General features: G+C 38.5%; 1 protein-coding gene across 4 annotated transcripts in view; it reads right to left on the bottom strand.

Moving 5' to 3' along the window:
• Nucleotides 1-25,036, bottom strand: part of CABIN1 (calcineurin binding protein 1) — a 4,301,447-nt gene that overhangs the window by 2,517,948 nt on the left and 1,758,463 nt on the right. For all 4 annotated transcript variants that reach the window (XM_044068841.1, XM_044068840.1, XM_044068839.1 and 1 more), the window contains one exon: nt 1,458-1,619. In XM_044068841.1, the coding sequence (XP_043924776.1) occupies nt 1,458-1,619 (162 nt within the window). The remainder of the gene's footprint in view (nt 1-1,457; nt 1,620-25,036) is intronic.

The raw sequence follows: 25,036 nt of genomic DNA, 5'->3' as shown, positions 1-25,036 counted from the left end.
CTCTGCAATATTATCATCAAAGACGAGGACCTGGTTTTCAAAATCCTTCAGCCATACCAACAAAGTATGCCCAAATACACTGAAAATATGGCTCTTGTAATTATATATGAACATGCACGCACAACCAGTACTTTTAATAACATTCAAATGCACAATAAACTCTTTGAAATACAGTACTTTGTGAAATACGCTTTGAAATAGCTGTATTTTGCAAAATAACTGCACTGCAATACTGCTTAAACTTGCAAACACTATGCATACCTCAGACATCTCGAAAAGCTTTCATTAATGCAAAAAAGTAGCATACATTTTATGCAATTTGAACTTTATTTCAAACATTTTCGTAACTATTTTGAATATTTTTAACATTATGTCACAGTTTCGGACATTTTGTTTTATTAGAAATTAGTTTTGAGTGTTCTGAGCACTTTGTTTTATATTCTTTGAGCAAGAAATCATTTAAGTAATTTTTGATACCTGAGATTAATTTCTGACCTGTTTTGCGAGTTATACATGCAGTAGGGATGATACATTCCTCTATATTCCACCAACATTAACTAACCTGTTGGTCTTAAATCTGGATCCCATTCTGACATTATGTCACTCGCTTGGTTTACAATTGACAAACAGGCGGGGTAGTTAGTTTATATACTTTGTTACATAGAAACACATCAGGATGGATAGCAGTAGTACAGAATATAAATGAACTGATTAACTGACAGACTAAACAGACATGCATGCGCACATCTCAACAGGTTACTACAAAATGGCAGTCAGGCTCACACATGCTCAGTATTTATACACTTGTGCAAACTAACCAAAGATGCTGGCACAGCAGTTACCTGATGGATGACCATGACTAAAGTAAGATAAGCAGCAAAAGTGAGCTAATCACATGCATTCCTAGTGCAGATTTAATCTGCAGGTAGGGTAGCGGTACAAGAAGATTGCTAATAATTTAAGCATTGTCAAATTTTGCATGCAATCAAACTTGGCCCTCCACACAGGAATTTGCCCTTTCCCCAAAGGTACAGCAATTCCATCAGTGTATTACCTGACTGCATTGTGTGTGTGTGTGTGTGTGTGTGTGTGTGTGTGTGTGTAGGGGGAGTCTCTTCCAAACACCACTTTTTAATGACTGCATGCATGTTTTAAGGCAGTTTTGCCTAAAATAGTAGCGTGTGTGCACACACAGGTGCCCTTAACCTTTTTTGCAGTTTCTGTGTACTCTATGACTTCTAAGGATGGCATCAATGATGCTCCTACCAGACCATTTGCATCACACACACATTTTATAGCTAGGTAGCAGCATAACCACAGAGTAAATCGCAGAACATATAAAAAGAAAATTATCCTGATATGTCTATTCCCTGTAACTCTGCACATTGAATTTAGTTTTAGGATTTCAGCATAGTGCAACTTTAAATGTTCATTGCCAAGTGCTGTGCGATAATTACCTGCTGAGTGGAATGCTCCTCCAAGTACCTCGCTTTGCTCTTTTTACTTGGGTAAGCATACAAACAGTAAAAGCACTGCTCCAAGGCCGTCTCCAGCTCTTCTTTGTATGGATGGGCATCTTCTGAGGTGGAAGCTGTCAATTCCTTCTGTAAAACATGAACCTGAAACAGCAGTAAACATTAATTCTTTGTTCAAAAAAGCATACTTTCTTCCAGTAATAATATTTACATCTATTTATTCTCTTCAGTCATCCTCAAGTAATTCAGTTGTAAGGTAAAGAGAAGTAATGTACTTACCATAGTATTAGATCTGAATGAACAGATCCAGAGGCAAGACAGTTCACTCCATGAAATGCTCCCAGGCTACTATCCCCTTCATTTTACCCATAAAGCTCTCCACACTACAGTCATGCTGCTCTTAGGGGGAGCACAAAATATTTTAGTAAGAACAATACAAACTTCTAAACCACATCAGCAAGACAAGCAGGGAGAAGAAAGGTTGGTATGCTGGTTGGTACAAAACAGTCTTAAAAAGATCAGATGTTATGTTATGTACATAGCTTTTAGATTTGGTACAAAGCCCATTCTTATCAAAAGTATGACAGAATCCTAAGCTTGAAGTTAATGACCTTCATTGGAGGATGCATCTGTTAAATGGACCCAAGGGAAGTTCTAGAACAATAGATTACATCCAGCTTGTAGTGTCTTATGAAAGCATCTTGTAAGGAAAATGGTTCTGCAAGGGGACAAATTTTTCTTTGTCATCACCTAAATTCTTGTCCTTTCCTTACTGCTATCCCAAACTAATCCAAGGATTACTCCCATCTGCAGAGATAACACTTGCCCCTCAATGAGTTCAGGATGAATGCCCGTCACCCTGGGGGTGGGGGGTCCCTCCCTTACACCCACCCCAGTGGCATCTAAAATTACTCCCATGTTCATGGACCACAGTTCCCCTCAGAGAGCTCTAAGATAATGTTCCTCGACCCCTGGGATAGACAATCCCATTCCCCCCTACATTTAAGTACCTCAGATGCTCGAGCTGCTAAGTAATCCTGGGCCGCCTGGGCTGTAGCCATGGCTTCATCCCACTACTCCACAGCACTGGCTTACTGACATCCTATCCTTATGGAAAAATAAGCACGGAAGTTTGTGTTGCTTGCAACGCAAAAGCCCTCTCAAGTGTTGTAATTCCCAGTATAGTGCTTCCCACGACAAATATTTCAGCTCTGCAGCAGAATATAGTTCAGAGGGAGGAAGAGACCGTTTCTCTAAAACAAATCCCAGTAAGGCTTGGTATCTTTAAAAAGGAGATGAATAAAGATAGTACCTCTCAGAGAGATCTCACATAAAATACAACAAAAATGACAATCGGTCAACATAAATCAAAATAATTAACACAACAAGCATAAAAAATATAAACTGAGTTTAATTAGTAAGAGCTTTCACTCCAATACAGAGCTTCATCAGAAAAAAGTATGACATTCAAACTGCAATTAAATGCCTACAAAAAACACAACACAATCACATGTAAGCTTGCCACATGACTTTAGGTTAATGCTACAAAATCACAAGCAAACTACTAACCACGTGATTTAAAGTTAATGCTTTAACTTTTTCCTTTTAAGAAAACCTTAAAATTCTTGTCATTAAGGCCCAGAAAACTACAACCTTCAAAAGCTTCAATTGCCACAAGTATTCTGTCCAGTCCAGTTTCTCTTCTGCATTGAACTTGTTGCCCACATTTTTAAAAGAATCATTTACAGGAAAAAGAAAATGCACCTTCTTCATATTGTACCATGCCTAGCTAAGGCATTAGTATAATCTTTAATTTCATAGGTAGGTACTAGGCTATTGGCCCAAGGGCCTATACAAGCCCAGCCAAAAAGGTACCCTGGCTTTTACCACCCAAGAAAATTATTTTCCTGTGTCACTGTCGAGCAGAGCCACAGAAGTGATCCTGGGGTGAATTTCCTATTTCCCATCCAATCATCAAGATTTTTCTTGAAGAGTACAAATGAGGAGCTTTGTTTGATATAGCTAGGTAGTTTATTCCAGAGTATGGGAAGTCTCTGGGACAGGAATCTATCCCTCCGGCATGTTCTGTTTACTGTGATGACAAGGTTTAGGTACCTAGAGTGTGTTGCTCGGAGGGATTGGGACTTCTTTAAGTGGGGCATTTCCAACAGCTCTGGGTTTAACATAGCTTTGTATGTTAGGCAGAGATCACCTCTGAGTAGGGGATATGCGACGGAGTAAAGCTGGAGTATTTTGAGACGGTCTGCGTACGGCATCTGTTTGAGGAAGGTAATCCTCTTTGTGAGGTTTTTTTATGGCCTTTCTAGTTGTTGTAGATGTCGTGTGAGGTACATACCAAAAGGGACGTTGTACTCTATAATGAATCTGAGTGATGAGCAAAACTGCATGCAAACTAAAAATGTGACCTGCTTTTGGGTACTCTGATGTTAACATACAAACAAATAAAGGATTGTTGCTTTGGAACACTACTTGGGTTTGGGTTTCATGATTTTTCTAAATTACTGTGACTGAAGTTTTAAGACCACTAGTTTCTCTGTTTATTTTTTCCACACCACTCGTGGTGGTGAGATTGGAACTAGACAGATTCCTGTGCTTGCTCATTTTTTATATAATGTTAAAATACTCTGATAATTTGTGGTCAATTAGACTTTCAGTCAACCATTCCTCAAAAAGCAATTATAACTCCTCATAATCTCTACTCAATTAACCTCTTTATAAAATTTAATAAATGCAACACAATGTTTAGATAATCAGTTGTGCTGAGAAGTACCAAAGTATTACATCTACCTGCCTTGGGCACTAACAATTCAACATGACTGCTCAAATTATACAACTATTTCCTATAATCATTAGAGAGACTGCAAAGTCTAAAGCTGGATTTCTACCTTAATAAAAGCCATACATAATTTTCAGAGGTCCTTAAAAAAGCTTCCAGCTCAGGTTTGACAGGTGTTAAGTACTGGGCTTATTAAAAACATTATTAGCAAATTGTTGAACACAGTATATACATCTTAAATTAAATTTGCGAACATAATCCCTTAAACAATCGGTCTCATTGATGTCAGCTCTCCTGGCTGGCACAAATGTCCAACTTTTGCTCAAACTAATATCTGCATTTATAGGTTCATAGGTTCATACTAGGCTATCTGCCCTGGGGCATTTATAAGCCTAGCCCGATTGTGTTTGGCTTACGCCACCCCTTGATTTGAGTATACCGTGCCCTTTTTAAAGTTTAGTTTACTGTGCCTCTGTCTAATAGTGACACGGAAGTAATCCCAGGGACAAACCTACGATCCCCCATCCACTCATTAAGATTCTTCTTGAAGAGAGTCAGTGAAGTGCTCTGCCTAACATGAATTGGAATTCTATTCCAGAGCGAAGGGAGCCTCTGGGTTATGAATCTGTCCCTCCAGCATGTTCTATTTATTTCTGTGCTGAGGATGAAGTCCCTCGAGCGCGTGGCTCTAAGGGATTTAGATTTACTGAGGTGGAGCATGTCCATTAATTCTGGGTTGGACATAGCTTTATATGTCAGGCATAGATTGCCTCGAAGTAGGCGGTATGCAACTGAGTAGAGCTGGAGTTTTTTTAACCGAGCAGCATATGGCATCTGAGTCCCTTGATCCTCCTGGTGAGGTACTTTTGGGGTCTTTCTAATTGCTGCAGGTGTCGGGCAAGGTACATCCCAAAGGGGGCATTGTATTCTATGATGGGCCTGATGAGGGATGAATAAAGGGGCACGATTACCTCTCTTGATCTAGATGTGAATCCTTTCATGATGAGGTGGGCTATGTAGAAGGTCTTTCTAACCACTTTGGCAATGTGGTTGTCAAAGGAGAGATTGCTATCGACTTGGGTCCCCAGATCCCTAATTACTTTCTCTGTACTTAATGGGTTACCACCTATGTGGTAATTTGTGGGCACATTGTTTTTGCCAAAGGGTATGACAATACACTTTTTGGCATTTAGCTTTAGACCATGGCTCTGGCACCAGTTATCTGTCTCTGCGAGACCTTTTTGAAGGATGTTTGTGTCAGCTGGAGAGTCGATTATGGCGCCCAGTTTGCAGTCATCTGCGAACTTGGTGAGCCATAGTCCCCCAACGTTGGCCTGCACCTCAAAAAAGTAAATACCGAAAAAGAGAAGTCCCAGGACAGAACCTTGTGGGACGCCACTTGTGACCGGTTTTGAGTCTGACATGGCTCCAGCAACTCTGACTCTGTGGGTTCTGTCTTTGAGCCAGTTTGTGACCCATCTTGTGACATAGGGGTCTATATTTAGGCTGGTTAGCTTATCTATGATGCCCGAGTGGGGTATTGTGTCAAATGCCTTTGCGAGGTCCAGCTAGGCTGTGTGGACTACCTTCCCTTCATCTATGGCCTTGGTGACTGTTTCGAAGAAGTCGACCAGGTTCAAAAGGCAGGATCTGCCCTTGACGAAGCCAAATTGGGTAGGATCTAGTGTCTGTAGGTCCCCAATGTCTTTGTTTATGAGTTCCATGATGATCCTCTTATCCTCTCCATAGCCTTGCAGACTAGGCTAGTCAGGCTTATGGGGCGATAGTTTCCAGGGTCCGTAGAGGCGCCACCTTTGTGGAGTGGGACCACTGTTGCTGCACGCCATTCTTTGGGCACATATCCTGTAGTGAGGCTGAGATTGTACAGCAGTTTTACTTGAGGGATTAGTTCTTCTTGGAGTTCATGTAGGACGCAACCCGGGATGCCATCTGGTCCCATGGAAGCAGTGTTTTTTGCTTTAGAGAGGGCGGCCTTCACCTGAGCATCAGAAATGTTTGGGAGGCTGCACTCTGCTGGGATAGATACTTGCTCTTTTGGGGGGGAGGGGGTGGAGAAGTTTTCACTGAACCTGTCTGCCAGGATATTGGCAATGTCTGTGGGTTCAGTGTATTTTTTGTCGTTTAGAATCAACTCAGAACAAGTCTGGGAGTTGCATCCCAGGTTCCTAACATAACTGAAAAAAGCCTTATGATTGTCTTTAGTGTCCTGTGCAATTTTTCTCTCGAAGCTGGCCTTGGAGGATTTTATGAGGGATCGTAATTTTTTGCTAGTACTGATCAGAGATGCCTTCCCTTTTAGGGATTTTGCTCTATCATGTAGTAGCTTCCTCCTTCTGTTGTACAGTTTATTTATGGCTGGGGTACACCAGACTGGACGCCTGCCTTTGGATGATTGGGTCTTGATTTTGTTTGGGATAGCATGATCCATGCATTCCCGGAGATGTCTGTAGAATGCGTTTATATAGGATTCTGCAGTTTGGGCCGTAGTTTCCACTGGCCCTGGGACCCTTGAAGGATTCCACTTCGGTTTTGAGAAGTGTGAAGTTCGCTTTTGAGAAGTTTTTCACTGTGGTTTTCTGGGCTGGGGGTGGGGTCAGGATGTGGATATCCAGTGAAATTAATTTATGGTCTGATCTTCCCAATGAGGGACATACTTCTGGTATGGAGCATAGAGTCCCCATGTTGGTAATGATCAGGTCCAGTATGTTATCCCCTCTTGTGGGAGTGGTGACTAGTTGTTCCATAGCATTTGAGTTTATAAATTCTAGGAACCTTTGGGCTAAGGTGCTGGGGCTTGAGTAATGCTCCCAGTCTATGTTTGGGTAGTTGAAGTCGCCCAATATAATGGTGTTCGGAGAGATCTTCATGTTCTCCAATGTTTTCAGGAAAGCCGAGTGAGATTCCTGACTTTGAGAGGGTGGTCTGTAGGATGCTATAAACTGAAAAGCAGTCTTGCCCACTGTCAGTTGCACATGGATGGTCTCTGACACCGTGCAATGCCACTAACCTGGAGGTGTGGATATCCTTGATAAATATGGAAACTCCCCCTCCTTCTGTGGTTCGGTCTGGGTTTTGGGGCCGAAAAGCATGATATGAGGTATAACCTGGTAGTGCTGGGGTGCTCTCTGGAGCCTTGAACCAGGTTTCTGTCACTGCACAGATATGGGTGTTCTCCATACTGAGGAGAGCTTCGAGTGCGTGCATCTTGAGGTTAAGACTTCTGGCATTTAGCGGCATTACCCTTAGTTTCTTGTTCCTTGTGCTGTCTATGGAGGTGGGTTTGACTTTTGAGCCTTGCCTAAAAAAAGGCACTATGGGGGTGGCAAGAGCCTTTGCCAATATCCGAAAGCCCAGGGGTGACAGGTGCAAGCCGTCCCTAGCGAAGCAACGTGGCTTGTCAAGCATGTCATCCCAGGCTGACAGACACTGGATCCCCTTTGAATGACACCAAAATTTTAGCCAATTGTTAAAATCGATCATTTTGTCTTTATACTGTGGCATCATTCTAGGTGAGGGTAAGATGCTGCTCAAGGTCAGGGTCATACAGGCCTGGGCTACATGATCAGAGAGCTCCTCTATGTCTCTCTTCATGTAGTCGAGGGAGGTACGTCTCAGGTCATTCACACCAGCATGTACAATAACTGAGTCATATTTGTATTTGCTTTGGAGTGACCTGAGTGCTTGCGTTATGTGGCGGATCCTAGCACCCGACAGGCAACTCACTGTGACCTTCTCTTTATTCAGCCTGGTGAGCGGGACGTCAGTGTGTCTGACAACAGAGTCACCTATTACAAGAGTATCAGGTGTGCTATTCAGCCTTAAGGGCCGTGACTGCTTGGCACACTGACTTTGTGTGCTATGTGTTGTACGTGTTTTGTTTTGGGGTAGCATTTGCTTGGATGCCTGCTTTGGAGGTCTCTGTTGCTTAGGTAGATTTTTATTTAGAGCCTCCGAGTATGTTTTTGTGTTTTTATGGGTTTGGTTCGCTGTTGTGGTGGGACTATGTGATACTGGAATTGTGTTGTGTGAGGTTACCTTCTCCTCCTGACTGGTTACACCAGTTTTGAGATGAGACAGCTCAGCCTCCAGTTTGGCTATATGGTTGCATCTCTCTCATATATTTGAACCTGTTTGGAGGAGGAGAGGGTTGTCCGTGTACATGAGACAGTTGTGGCATTGCCTCAAAATTCCCAGATTCACCAGCTGGACTGGAGGGGAAACCATTGACTGACCTTTGGACATGCTAGAGTAATATAGGGAACTGAATTAAAACAGACCAATAGGGGACAAGGTAATCGTAGAGAGTATAAGAGTAAGTAGTGCTTATGGTTTATTAGTGCTAACTTGTAAGATTACTTGTTTGGACCAGTGAGGGGCCTTAGAATGAGAATATGGTGTTTAATTTGAGAGATAGAGCAGTTCTAAGGGAAAAAGTGAAGAGCAGACTTTGTGGAGCCAGGAATAGTTTAAACCCAATTAGGTGGCGCTGCCCGAAAAACGCGCAAAAGAGGGTTTTAAGAGAGGGAGATCAAGGAGTTTGGAATTGACCCAAAATGGCCAATAAAACTACAGTTTCAAGGCAGTAACCACTCCCACAGGGGCAGACAGGCTGCTCAATGTTTATCACTGCCACTGATGAACAGAGAGACTTCCCTTTAGCCCAAGCAAACAATGGCCTCCAAGAAACTTACAAACAGTTCAGAACAGCAAATCTGTAACTGAACTTTTTTAAATCTCAGAAAAGTGGGAAAAAAAGCAAGATTTTTTTTGTTTTGTTTTGTTTTTTTAGGAAAGCAGAGGTTCACAAGTGTCAACAAGTTAGAACAGTGCAGTAAATAACCCCACACTTGAGTGCTAGGCCAGAGACAGATAAAATGCAAGTTGTAAGAAAAAAACGATTTTAAAAGTAAGTGCACGCAGGAAATTCAGTAATCAGCTCTAGGTTGTGTTCTAAATACAGTTACCAACACAGAAATCAAGTTTAACAAGCCAAAAAATGCTCAAAGTAGGCGGCAATGCAGAAAAACGTAACAAATAATCTGAAGCAAAATACTTAAAATCTCAAAAGTGGCTCCTTTCTTCTCTCGGCGTTTTCTCCTCTTAGTGGGTGCTTCACCAACAGCCAAAAAACATTTGGACAAATTATTTTTTTAAACAAGAAACATCTTTATCACTTATGACATAGACAATCATACATTTATATAAATGAAAACAAACCATATTTACATAATTTTAGTTGCAAGCATTTCACATCACAAAGCATATTGATATAATTTTAGTGGCAAATATATACATCACTAATAATCTACCCAATCATTGTCAGGTAAACATTACATAGCTCATTCATTCAAATCCAGCCTTCTTTTAAACCTCAATCCTCCCCTGCATGTACTATTCCCAAAATTCCCATTTTTTTTCTATGTAATTTGCTCCTACCCTTTTCTAAAGATACCAATTCCAGTTTTATCTATGTTACTATATTCACTGCTTCTAGTATGGTTGGTTTAGACTATTTCCATTTTGTAGTAACTTTTTTGGCAGCCACCAAAATTAAATTCAGCAATGCCTTAATATGTCTAGGCAATTCCAATTCTGTACCATAGCTCAGAAAAATAATTTCCCTAGCTACACCAATTTGTGCACCCCATATCTCTGACCGAGTAGTCTGCAGGGAGTCTTTAAAGTCTGACAACTCATTACACTCCTTGAAAATATGTTCCCAATTACCTGTTTCTTCCCCATCACATCTCTAATATTTGCTGTCTACCTGAAGAAAAATTCTCTGGAATCTACTTGGGGGATAAAAACACCTATGTCAAGATTTCCAAGCAAACATACAAAATCTTCTACATTTTGTTGCATATTTGGGAGACATAACATGCATCCCCCCATTGTTACTGCCAACAAGTCTTGTTGGTGTCACAGACCAGGTTGAGGCCACGTGTACAGGTTACTCGAGTGCAGCTTGACTTGCGGATATGTCGCAGTCCCATCAACTTGGGGTCAGTCATCACCTTGTATGCCAGACAGAGGTCACCTCTGAGGAGTCTGTATGAAACTGAGTAGAGGAATAGGGCTTTTAGTCTATCTGTGTATGGTAGATGTTTGAGGCCCCAGATTCTCCTGGTGAGGAACTTCTGTGGTCTCTCTAGCTGCTGCATGTGCTTTGCGAGGTACATGCCGAAAGGGGTGTTGTACGCAATAATGGGCCTTATAAGGGCACAATATACAGGGATGTTATGAACTCCTTGTCCCTGGATGAGATCAGTAGATTGGACCCTTAGATTATTTATTTATTTACATTTATTAACCGGGTAGTGTCTGACTGGGCCAGTAGCCCATTTTCAGCGGAGACCCGGGGAGAAAAGCTCCAGACAAATTAACACTTACAAGCAAAACAGTTAATAAGAAAACAGTAGTTAATAAAGCATAATACAACAGTACAGTAGTAAAAGTCACAGTCCAATAGTACAATAATCAAAGATGCTGTGGAAAAATAAATAGTTCTAGGAACATTATATTGCAATTTACAGCAGTACAAATACATTTATCAGAAGCTTGACTAGCAAACAAACAACTCCTAGTAGTTTGAAGTGAAGGAGAGTACAGAGCTGAGAAGACATTAGGAAGGGGTTACCCCGGTGTAGTACAAGGGCAGATCCATCTACTGGTGAGGTATTCCTTTAGGCTTATTTTGAAAGAAGAGAAATTCTGTTAAAATCATCCAGATCTTCATTAGGTGTTTTCTTCCTAGCTTCCAAACTTCTCAGGAATACCATCTATTCCTGGGGACTTTCCTGTGGATTTGTTATTCATCACCATTTTTACCTCACCACCTCCACATTCATCACCATTTTTACCTCATCACCTCCACTCCTAACTGTTAGTATCTGAGCCTCATCTACCTCTAACCTTGCCACATTTAATTCTTCCACAAACATTTACATTTGTACCTTTTCTTGATTTCCATATTTATCTGCTTTACACAGACTTCAACATTTCTAATACCTCTAAGAGCATCTCTTGTTATCTCGTTACCTTCCTTGTTATAGGCTCCCTAAGCTAGGCAACAGCCCTTTCTACTTTGCTTCCTGAGTCGTTGTGCTAAACGTTTTGTGCTGTAGAGTTGTCAAAAAAACAGCTGCTTAACAGCAATCTTTCTAAACTCATGCATTTTATCGAGGTAATCCCTTATTTTCTGTTTAGCATTCTGCAGTTGTTCCTCTTCTTGTTCTGTGAGATTCCCCCTATTCTGCAAGTTGAACATTTGTCAGTCCCTCTAAATAATTGTTGTTGCTTCTTAACCATCTCTCTCTTTCATTTTCACCATATTTTTAAAGTCCACTTTAATTTTGTCCCACTCTCTAGCTATATTTTCAGAAGGAATTTTTATCTTCAATAGTTGCTTCTGAATAATTTCCACTACCCATTTCTTAAATTCTGCTCTTTTCAATAGAGAGGTGGGAAAACGCCAGTGTCTCATTTTTATTACATTACCCTGCATTTTTAATTACTAGCTTATAATCTGAAATAGTTATTGGGTACATATCTTGACTTTCAACTAAATGCACATGTTCCTGTCTGATGTAAATTCTGTCCTGCCTAGTCCAGTTTTTGTATCTTGAAGAATAATATGCAAATTTACTCCGAACTCCTAGTACTGAATTCTCAACTTCCTTGCCAAATATTCTCATACATTTCTTTAAGAATCTACCCTCCTTTGTTATATTTTCCCTTCTGGGCCCCCAAGCACATCTTCACAGCTACAAATCAAACTCCAGTCCCCACCAACAGGTAATACTACTTGCTGAAAGCTGATTATTTCTTCCAGAATTTTCTTAAGCTCCATTATAGCAGTTTTAGTTGGAATATCAATACATGCCAGTCTAACCTCCTCCCTAGCCAGTAGCCTCTTAGTACTACAAATTTACCATTATCATCTTTTTTTACCCTCTTCTATGACTATTGGGGCTCCTCCTGCAATTAAGTACTACTCTTTTCCTTTGTTCCAGGTAGTCCGCTAAAAAAAATCCTGAAAACTTTTCTTTATCAAATTCACATGCTCAGTTCTTTCCAAGTGAGTCTCCTATAGAATAGCTGTTGGTACTCTACATTTTTTAATATAGCTCACTGCCTTTTTTTTAACCCGTGAGATCATTGACATTTAAAGACACAAAGCATCACTGTGTTAAATTATTCCCACCTTTTATGTGCAACAGTTTTTTTTAAGAGTCTAGTTCCAGCTTTTCAGTTACATGTTTACACTATTTGGTGGGTTAATCTTTTACATAGTTGTTTCTTGTCATATCCATTTGAGCTTAAGACACATCTTACAAAACTTTTTGTTTTGTTGAAAGCCCTCAAACACAAAAAAAAAAAACATCCCCAAATACCCCCAAAACCTATTAACTTAATGCTAACAAACAAAACTATGAACATTTTCAAATATTGAAATTTCATCCTCCTAACAGGAACAAGAATCCGAAACTGACAGCCACACTGACAAACTTTGGTTAACCTAAAAGAAAGGTTATCCATGCTAAGATGCATGATACAGCCTGTGCTTCTACTAAGTGCTGTCTGATTTAGTCTTATCATTATAGCTCTCCAAGATGGGAAAATACATGAATGCTTTCAGAAAACACCATTTCACAGCCATTTCTCTTTATCAGATTGTCTCCATGGAGACATGAGGACCAGTTACAGAGTTGCTACAAAGGATACACTTGCTAGAAAAAAAAGCTTTATAATATTCAATGTTCTTTTTCATTTACTTTCTTTCTCTTAAAACTTACTAGATCAAGCTAAAGGCCTTAATCCAGTCATTCCACTATGCAAAAATGAACAGAAGTAAATCATATTTTTTTTTTGTCATGCTCTTTTAACCAGACTTTTCTTCTTTTTTACATTGCAGTACCTACATTTCCTAAAACTTAATAAGGAGAGAGAGAGAACAAGGAAGAAAAAAAACAGGAGCACTTGTTTCCTTCAGTATCCCCAGTACACTTAAAAATAACTGATAAAACTTTATATTACTATTAAGGGGAAAAAAATGTTTTACTTAGTTAACATTTTCCCTTCTCTTCTCCTCCAAGTGCTTTTCCAAACATTAACAACATGAAGTAGGGCATATGATTTAGAGTCCCCTACAAGTTTAATAAAGTCAAAAAATTCCAATATTTCCAGATTTTCTTGTTCTGTAATATTTCACAAATATAATTACTGCTTTGTAATCCCACATTTGTCAATTTCCAAGTTACTGGTTTTATTCCTGTTCATCTTCATCTCCCAAATCCTGTATCTGCTTCATTTCCAACATACTCTTGATTTTTCTAGTCAACTTTTGTGCTTTTTCCCTCTCTCAAGCATTTTGAATTGAAACACTGGAAAAGGTTTCCACTGGTGTAGTCTCTCTGTGGTCTTTTTTACCGGAAGCAGAATCTCCTTCTGCTTCACAGCTGACTTTTTGTTGGATAAACTTTGGTATTTCCTCCTTAGCATGTACTGTATCAAAAATGATTTTGTCCCTCCAGGGAAGAATATTTTGAAGGTAGCTGGGTATAGCAGTTTGAATCTCATACCTGCTTCTCAACATTCCCTTAACAGTTGAAACATTTACTCCTCTTTTGCCTGGTGTACACCGAGTAATCATTCTCTACACTCTGCTGTCTCCCACTTCTAGTTCTTTGTCCTTCTGCCACAGTTTTGTCAGAATCAACTCTTGTGCTGGTAGGATTGAATCTTTACTACTGAAGGTCTAGGCTGCTTTCTCATGGCCAGATTTGGAGCATACATACAATGTCTGTTTTCAATTAACAACTCCTGCTGTGGAATACCAGTCCAGTTACTTATTTGCACTTTCATAAAATTAATACAGTCTGTTCCTTTCAGCTTCTCTGGTACAGCAGAAAATCACAGATTTTCCCTATGTGCTGTGTCCTCTAATTTTATTATTTTTTGAAACATCTTTTCTTGAGCAGTCTTATATTCAGCCAGCCTTTTCTTTATTTCAACCTCTGATTTTTGCAGTTTTATCACCCCATCTCAATATCTGTTTAAAGCTTCTTCCATTTTTTCCAGCCTTTTGTTATCTGAGTTGATGTACCCCATCTGTGCTTCAGTTATTTTAATCCGGTCTGAGAGCAGCTGTGTTATACTTTCCTCTAGATTACTGGAAGTCATGTCTGGAGCTTGCACTGCTTTTTGTTGAACAGCTACAGTACTATTCCCAGTCAGTGTTTTTTCTTCACCTTTTGTAGCTGATTTTCTCTCAGGTCCCCTGTATTTCTCTCTTCCTAGCATCCAGGCAGTGCACTTAATAGCCACTTACTGAAATTTACTGAGAAATACAAGTCCTCTGGCTTTCTCTAATGAGTTTCTGTTTTCACACTGGGACAGACAGAATTAACATATTACTCAATGTGCAGCCATCTTTGAATTTATACAACAAATTAACAATTTCAAAAGAAAAATCCCAATCAGCAAGTTCATTATTGCTCACTTCCTATACTTACCCTTCTTGTTGTTCCACAGACTTTTCTGAAAAGGTCCACTGAATGTAATGTTTCAGTGCCTGGGCTGCAATTTGCGCCCATGTCCTGTGGCCTGTTCTACAGTCCAGATAAACCCGTGCCCTTCGAAAATCCAAAAGTTCTGGCTGCAAATCTCGATCCTCTCATGGATTAAAGCTTGCAAAAAGAGGGGAACTGCTGAAGTTCTTTTTTCTTTAATCTCTCTGACAAACCCCTTCATAATGTAGCTGTTCACTCTCCTCTACCAGTTCTGATCTCATTCCAGTATCACCACCCTGTGGCTCTGAACCCTTATTAAGTTCATAAGTAGGTACTAGGCTATCAACCCAAGGGCCTACGTAAGCCTAGTCAACAAGGTTCCCTGGCTTATGCCACCCAATAAAGTTATTTTCCTGTGCCACTGTCGAGCAGACACACAGAAGTGATCCCCAGGGTGTATTTCCTATTTCCTATCCACTCATCAAGATTTTTCTTGAAGAGTGCTAATAAAGAACTTTGCTTGACACAGATGGGTAGCCTGTTCCAGCGTATGGGAAGTCTCTGGGACAGGAATCGATCCCTCCAGCATGTCCTGTTTATTGTGGTGAAACCACTACACTGTAGACTGACCCATTTCCATAATCACAGCAATCACATTCAAACTTTTTCAATTTCCTCTTTCTCTGTACCTCATTCTCCCAAATGAGTTTCTGATGAATACTCTTCATTCTCGCTTCAAAATTAGAAGCAGTCATAGCCAATTTGAGTTTGGAATACTGAACTTTGATTTGATTTAATTCAGAAATAACAAACTTGTTGTGGTTCAGCAACAGCTAAACATGCTGCAGACCAATTTTTTGATTCAAATCATTCCATGTCTACTAAAGTTGCCATCAAATCATTAAAAGCAGGCACCTTATGCACTCTCAAACCTTTCAAGACATGTTGGACTCCCAAGCATGTCTCAAAAAACATCACATCTCATTGCAGCCTCTTCAATTTAAAAAAAAACTTTTTTCTAAAACAGAAAATTCTTACAAGTCCAGCGGATTCAGTATTAATTGAAACAGAAGTAAATGGATTCACTGGCACAGTAAGACAACTACTAAGAATTTCACCCATGGACAAACAACTGCTCTGAATGTTGCACAGTACTGACAAATATGCTAATAACAGAATATTGATAACAATCAGAAATGGTAGCAGAGTACACATTAATAAAAGATTACTGTAAGAATATGCTCAACAAAATATTAAGGTTGAAAGTAATTCTTTTACAAATATGTAACATAAATAAGGTATAAAATAAAGCTTGCTTAAATGCAGAAATAGCGTTTAGTAATATGTGATCATCATCCATATTAAATGACTGTGGCTTGAAAAATATGGAACTTGCTTAATGGACATATTTTCCTACAGAATCAGCAAAAATTTAAAAGCTGACCTCTTATGTATGCATTACATTGTCAGTAAGAGCAAAAAAGTAAAAACAGGATGTATGGTTTCACATTGCCAGAAAAAAGCTAATCTGGTTCCTTAAAGGCTGGACAACAGGAAAACAATCTGCATCATATGACACTGTTAAGTAAGAAAGTTTGAAGTCAGCATTTGCACAAGAACAGATGTTCTCATACAAAGTTCAAAACAGAATACCAAGAGGAAATCTGTGTGTGTGTGAGTGACTAGAACTGTATACAAGATCTGCATTAATTCAGTTATGTTAGAGGTATTGGTAAGGACACATTTGTTCCGAGGTAAATCTCTCACATCATCCATGTTGTTCAAGAAGTAAAGTAGAACAGTACCTGAAGCTGCAACATTAGTCCGTGTGGTTTGTTATAAAAAGTTATTTGTTACTGCTCTGAGTTTGGTGCTGCAAAGTATATTCTCTCATCAGTGTATATTCTGCAAGTTTTTGTATGCAACAGACTGTGAACGCAACTATAACCAGACTTTGATTTCAGCAAAACCCAGCCAGCAAGACTGTGTGTCTTAAGAAAACTTCGGAGGCATCACGGTAACAGCACCATGGTTTAGCACCTTATCATTAATTTTTCAAGTACCGTAGCTCTTTGTCAAAGATCTGACAGCAGCATACTCAAGCACTATGGAAACTAGTGCTGCAAATAAAGCCAAAGCTTTTGAAACAGTCCATATACAAAAATGTGTACTAAGCTTCTGGGCAGAGGTAATTATATGGACTGCTCTTATCAGAGGTTTTTTAGTAGGGGTTATAATCCTCAGTATGTTTTACTGTCTCGATAAACAGTTACAGGCACACCAAAGCAAATTTTGTTAACATATGGAAACAGGATATCAATACATCACACTCACATTTCATTACCACCTTTGGTATAAATACATTAAAAATCAACAGTATTATCAATAGATTCTTAACTACTTTAATATCTAAGCTTTTTTCTAATTTCTCTAGGTATAACTTTACGCACAGGAAGGGAAGAATAGCCCATCAGCATTCCCATTTATTAGGTTCACAGGCTGGTACTAGGCTATCAGCCCTAGGGCCTATACAAGCCTAGCCAGAACAATTCCCTGGTTATTTCTTCCCACACTATTTACTTCCCTGGACCCCTGTCTAGCAGGGCAACTGACATGATCCCTGGGGTGAATTTCCTTTCTCCCATCCAACTGAATCCCATTTAATACACCCTTCTGTAATGAAAAAAAAACAGCAACAAGGCAACTACATTCAGGTGATTTATTTGTGGGTATTGAGCCATAAGATGAATAATTTCATTTCAGTTAATGCACATACTCCTTTTGACAAACATATTAGAACTTGTTATATTAAAAATGTGGTTTACTTGGTGACATGTTTGTGCAGTGTTTTTTTATTTGGGTTAAAAATGACATGCCAAATCAGACAATGCATTTCTTTACACATGAGCGATTTGCGGCACTAAAGTTCGAACTGCACTTTACAACTTAAGGTTTCACATCCGAGTGTCACATTTGTGTTCACTTTGTACACGTGGTCAAAATTCAAGGATGTACAAAGTTGGAGGTTAAGAAAATGTTGGATAAAAAAAGAAAAATAAAATAGATCATTAATTTGGGAGCTTTGCACTCCCATGGATTAAATGAGTTTTTGTAACAGATGATATGGTAATTAAACAGTGTTTATGTCTCTGAGTCCAACAATAATTTTGTATGTTTTGTTGGGTTGCTAACAGGTTAATTTTTCTATGTTTATATATTTTATTTTATGCTATATTATAATTTTTTGTTCTAACATTTTTAAATGCAACAATTTACCTATCTCCTGGGAAATGGGCTTATTGGACAAGATAGATCGCATGATCATTTTTTTAAATCCTATTCAGGCAGTTGTAATTAATGCAGTGCACTGTTTAGATTGCATTTGAAATATGGTTCTCATTGTTTCATTTTTTTCCTGGTGAGATTTGTGAATAAATAGACCTTTACTTATGCATTTGTTCACAGAGCTGATGTTTGTGCATACTTTAACATGCACCGTCCATATACAACAGTCTTTTTATTTTATATTATTCATAAAGTCCAACAAAAGATTTCTACATCAATAGGGAATTGTTCAAAACAGTCGATAGACAAGTGATTGTGTCACCAAAAATTGAAACAAAGTAATCAAAAAGCACTTCAACAAACCACATTGCTCTCAACTCCCACAAACCAACCCTGTGGTCACAAAAAATAGTATAAAAAGAACATTTGCACATCCCTGTTGTAGTGTGATCTTGCACAAGTAAAACTAATCACTTGTTAAGATGAAAAAGTGGGCTTGATTTAATAGCTGGTGACATAACATTCTTTGATCAATTTAGATGCCCCTACAGTAAAAACATACGTGTGCAAGTACACACACAAAAGGTACACTGCATGTCTTTCTAGTCCATGGAATAACCTTCCCCTCACAATGAAAAAGGATTAATTTCCTTCTAAAATAATGTTATAGATATATATTTTATAAGCATTTCTGTATGAGCATATGTATACCAGATCACTACATACTGTAGCCACTGCCAAATGAGCATTTACTAAACTAGCACCAGAATATCGGAACAAAATCCAACAGGACATCAAGTCCACTATCACTCAGATATTTTAGGAAAGCACTGAGCGTAGCAAACACTCCTTTCAAAGTCAGTGTTTTTGACACTTGTGGATAATCAATCATTAAATGAGTTTTTGTAAAGGGACATCCACTCTTACTATAAATCTCATGATAATTAATTCACTACAGTATTATGTTCTTCACTAGTGTCCTTCACTACTCACACTTGACATAATTTAACCTAATCACACCTTACCTTTTCTCATTTCTTTACATTTACCTCCTTCTCTTTTTGATGAACTAACCTCAATCTTGCTGCAAAATGCCTCATCTCTATTAGTAAAATGACAATTTCCCATCTGATTACCTTCACTGTTTCACTCTTCATTAAATTTTTGTCAACTATTTTGCTTTGCAACTTTTTTTTTTACTATAAATTATCTATTAACAATGCACTTCTTAATTCTGTAAACACAAAATACTATGTTTAAGTGATTACTAATCTTTATATACAATGCCATCTTCTGTATTTCCAACTGGCTTGGGTCATGCCTGAAAAGAAGATGGCAGAGCTTGAGACATGACTCAAGATGTCTACCAGGATATTCAGTCCTCCACAAAAGCAGACTGCATTAACAAAATGCACAGGATGGTTTGCCTAACTGCCCTACAAAGTGAGGAAAAAGCAGTCTCCCCTACCTGCTTGAGTAGTGCACCACAACCATTCTTTCGAATCTCATGTAGAAAGGCTTCAGGAGTACTTTGGGGTCCTGAAAGCATAGGGTCATAGCCCTCAGGTTGAGGAAAGTGATACAGCTACACTTTCACACTAGACTCCAAAGGCTATGGGTAAGAATTACATCTACAAAGAAATTAGGGTAATTCAGCAATTTACAGTAAACTGTGCACTGCAAACCATTACATAAGGGGAAAAGTGAACAAACCACTGCCACAAGTCTTAGAAACCATAAAAAGAAGGGTGACCTGAACCATTCTTCATCATTTAACACAGGAGACCACATTCCTAAGTTCCACTATTTCTTAAAAGGGATGAAGGCACATGGACACTACCCAAAATAACAGCCACAACAAAAGGAATTTATCACACCAAATTAATTACGACTTCTTCCAGCTAAAGGGCAATATGTAGTTGCAGCAGAAACAAAGCCCTGGCTTTAGATGCCATCAGTCATCCAGTTAGGGAAATACCAGAAGAACGTACTGCTGTAGAATTCCACTCTAGGGGTACAAAAGTATGATCCATGCCTCCTCACTTCAGATTACCTGATTCCTGTAAATGCACCACAGTATCCCTACAGGAGGGTACACATCAGGCACTCAAATAAACCGTACAATACACGCATGTAGTAATATCAGAATGGTGGTTTGATTACACAACCTGTGCTGTATCCACTTAGAAAAAGAGATGCAAATCACAAAAATCTGTCTACTAAGAAAATTAAAACAGTGTAAGAAACTTTTCTGTGTGTAAGATTTTCAGTCCATACATTTCTAGTTAATTACTGTATATTACTCAGATCAGACAATAGTAGTAGAAGTAGCGAACATAAACTCGTCTTAAGTCAAAACAAAACAAAACAAAAAGTAATAATAGAAAATATATAATTGTACAGCATTACTAAGTATTCGAAAGTAATCCAAGCAAGGCAGGCAGTCTGTTTCCAGTCGAAAATCCTTTATTATGTCTGTGTACTTAATAAAGGATTAATTAATTAAGAAAATCCAGACCACCTCCAAACAATACATTTTCACTATCTGATACCCATAGGAAATACAGCTAAACCCAGGCTGAGCAGCTGCAAATCAAACTAACCTTAACAGCCCTACAAACGACAAAAACACTGCAATTTGTTTTGTAAATTTGTGTAACTCTAACAATAAATGGTCTTTACTAGAAACCTGGGTGGAACAGTATAACCCAACCATAAATTAGGGCCGGCTGAGGGCTACCACAGCAGTGATAACCCAGAGGTGATGACTGCAACAGTGAAACACGAAGAACATCTAGAATTATTTTATCAGTAATAGGCCAGGAAATAGCATATATATTAAGGTTATACTTCTGGTAAAGAGGAACATAAAAACACAAGCTATTTTACTGCAGTCAAACACCCTTCTACTAAGGATATCAATCCTAATTAGTTAATGGTGCACATCACTTTTGAAAATGCCCTAAATCTCAATATTGCAGTTATTTACCTTCCTCCCCTAGCCTTACTGCAGGTATATGACAACATTATTGATCTCTTCACCTCCATGTCTGGTAAATGTAAACTAATTACTCTGGGCAATAATCTAAATTGGCTAGCAGCACAGAAACACACACACCTACAACAGTCACTTCAAAAACACAACCTTGTTCAACTACTCAGAGAGCCCATTAGAACCACCCCCACAAACTCTAACTTCTACATCACTGGATATAACAAACTTCCCTGATAAATCCCAAAATACTACCATATTACCTCACTCACTAAATGACCACAACCCCATTATATCCTTCTGGTCTTTCAAGGCACCCAAAATCAAATCACATACAACCACCACTAAATCCTTCCTTGACTAATCACATGAAATATTAAACACAGAGCTTGAAACAATTAACTGGATTGTAATTCTCAGTGGCAACAATCCAAAAATGGTATTTAGTCAACTGTTAAACATACTGCAAACCAGTCAACACAGTTTATTCCCTGAAAGAAAAATACACAAGAAAGGTACAACTTGCCCATGGATAATGCCACGTGTTAACAAGCTATTACAGCATGGGTTTGGCATCACCATAAAAACATGGTACATGGTCTGGTTCTCACCTTCAGTCAGTGTGTGGTCACTGGACAGGCATGTAATAAATAGTCTGCAGAATGATCACCCTGTACTAACCTACGAAAATGATTTATATTCATAATCATGATACTGCAAAACCCTAAAACAGGAAATGTACTGAATAACAATAATATCAGAGTTGGAAGAGTTGGCATAATGGTTAAGGTGTTTACCTTACAGACACAAAGTGCAGAGCTCGATTCTCAGATGGGATAATTGGCTAGGATTAAAATAGCCCACAATAATAGCCTAATTTGAACCCATGCACAACAAGATAACACATCAGAACTCTGGGAGAATGACATGTTCTAAACAACAAACTAAAATATCATAACCTCAAAAAAAAAAACAGGCCCGCACTGGCACTAACTCAGCAAAAAAAACCCTACATCAGAAATGGACAATTCTTACGTAAAAGCACCCCCCAAACAACTCTGGGATAAAAAATGGCGTACAACCTACCTCAAATGGACAGACAAATAACATGGACTCGTTTAGTAAAACAAAGTGTCTTAACACAACTCAAACACTTAGGAGCACAAAAACTCAGACACTAGAGTTTCCATTTGTAAACTCCCACCATTTTACTTTAAAGCAGCACCCTCCTGTAATGGAACTTGAAAATACTGACATATAAATTGGTAAAACACTCGGCACTTCATCCAAATTGCATCCAAATGGCAGCAAAGAGCACATCTAAGCTAGTGCAACATATCTTCAACCTTACCCCGAGACCACAGGTACAATTCTTTACTCCTGGAAACCTGCAACCACTGTATCGGTTTCATAAACTGAAACCCCCAAATCAGCTAATGACTACAGACCATTGTCAATAATGTGTGCACTAGCTAAAGTTACGGAAAAATAACTATATAATCAGTTAACAAACCATATCACAAAATATGACCTTTTAACAAACAAACATGGATTCCGTAATAAATCTAGTACAATACCCACATTCTTTACTATAATTAACCACATCTTTGAAGCAAAGCATAAAGGATGAATAACAAAACTCTCTTCACTGACATGGAGCATGCCTTTGAATCAGTCAACCACATACTTCTAAAGTACTAGTGAATTTTGACATGAGTGAAAGTGCCATACAGTGGAACAATCACACAATACCTATCCAACACAACTTGTACTGTGACTCTAACACATCCAAAAATACTGCATTCTCAGCAGGAGTGCTACAAGGTTCAGTCTTTTGACCTGCACTCTTCATATTTATTAACAACTTACCAATTTACTGACCAAGATTGAACAGCATTCTGTATAGATTATACAATCATTTCACATTCAGATAAATCAATTTGCAGATTACAAGAAAAGCTTCAAATGGACTTCACTTCAGTATGGAAATAGCCTCACCAACATGCACCTTATATTAAATTGCAATGAAACAATTATACCATTTGGGACACATCAAAAACTAAAGATCCAACCCCACATTACAAATCATGAACATCATGGTGCTATACTACCTAATGTTTTGGAACAAACGTGCCTAGGCCTAAACTTTTGATCAGCAACTCACCCTTACAGCACACGTTCAAAACCTGCACTCAGTTAACTAAGATCAACATTTAAATACTCTCATCTCCTTTCACTCCAATCCAGAAAAGCCTCAGCATTACAAATGGAAACCATAACACCTAAATTAGAATATTGCCCCATCCCACTAATTGCACTAAGCTTTTCACAATATTCTCATACTCTACAGATAAACAAGATTTGTAGATTCATAACCGGAACTAACTCCAGAAAGCAAGCCTTCGCTACTGAAGTGATTAACATTATATGTCTAAGTGGGAATCAAAATTATTTTTTTCTGATTTCCTCTCTGCCTCATGCTATAATGCTAACATCTTTAAAGTTGCTAGGAATTTTACCACTAACATTAAAAGGGCATGTTTTAGAAAATTAATTACAGTAGTTACATTAAGGGAGGGTTTTTTTCATGAAAATTAGGATTCTTCTGGCTGGATCAGCTGGATCTAAGTCATTTTAGTAAAAAGAAACAGTTCTCTGTTAATAAAAAAGTTGGTATACCCTTTATAGGAAGAAAGGTGGTGCAACAGAAAGGAGATTTAATTGCAGTAATAATAATAATTACAAAAAGCTTGTTATGTTATGTCGGGAGTTTGAACACTAACCATAAGGATTCGGAGGCTACAGTATAAAAGGACAAAGTTTTGATATTACATTAATTAGTGACACTGTTTACTGATGTTGAGAGACCCCTGTCACTTCCCTGGGATATGCCGGGCACCATTATCATTACAGACTAGGAGATGGGTGGAGTTTCTACTTATGTTACATAAGTAACTGCAACAGTGATAAGGACCTCTTAGGTTACTGGCTAGACTTAATAGTCTGCAAAATGATTACCTAGTATCAACCAACACGGGCCAGGACATTTGTGTATTTGTCAGAAAGTTTCCAAGCAAATGGTGAAGCAGTACAAGAAATAATTTATAAATACTAGATTTTATTGAGCTGATTTAGCTATTAATTGGGAAGTTATGAAATGAAGTTATGAAACACAAAGATATTCATGACTGCTGCATTTTTTCTTAATAAAAAGTATTTGCAATCTTTGTTCCAATGTCCAGGGGTGATAAATGTATTAAGAAACATGCAGAGTGGTGGTTTCAAAAAATTGATAGGCTCAGAAAAAAATATGGAAACTAGCTGGCAGATATGTAAAAGGATACCCAACACTGCTAATACAGCTAAGTATCAGGAGATGCATTAAAGCTGGCAAACTTTACTGCGAACAACAAAAAAGACCTGTATAAGCATTTAAGGAGTTACAGGAGTTTAAGGAAGGATTCCAACTTGAATATTAGTGTAATTAAGGATGGAAGTCTGATTACTATTCAAACAAAATTAGTTGAACTGTTCACTGACAAGTTTTCAGGCTTATCAAATAACTGCTCCATCCTGTTTATACCTAATGTAAAGGATGATAAAGGCATTTCTCCTAATTTATCCGTGGGTGTGGCCGAGAAATCATTACGTTCCATCAGACCACATTCTGCTGCTGGGCCTGATGGCCTTAACTGGTATTTTATAGGTTAAAAATTAGTGTCTATACTATATTGTATACATTGGTTATTTCAATTTGGATTACTGGAAATACCTGTTACACAAATATGGAAAATGGCAACTGTCATTCCCTTATATAAAGGTGGTAATAGTTACACATTAGAAAGTTACCAGCTAATACGTCTTATATGTACTCTAGGCACATGTTTTGCGAATGTGATTCATTCATTAATAGCAGAGGTGCTGTGTACTTTACTGGATATTTATCAGCACAACT

Source organism: Protopterus annectens, chromosome 4.part0 (assembly GCF_019279795.1).
Source record: "Protopterus annectens isolate FY-2018-M chromosome 4.part0, PAN1.0, whole genome shotgun sequence".
In the NCBI taxonomy this organism is placed as follows: domain Eukaryota; kingdom Metazoa; phylum Chordata; order Ceratodontiformes; family Protopteridae; genus Protopterus; species Protopterus annectens.
This window is presented reverse-complemented; position numbering and strand designations above follow the sequence as displayed.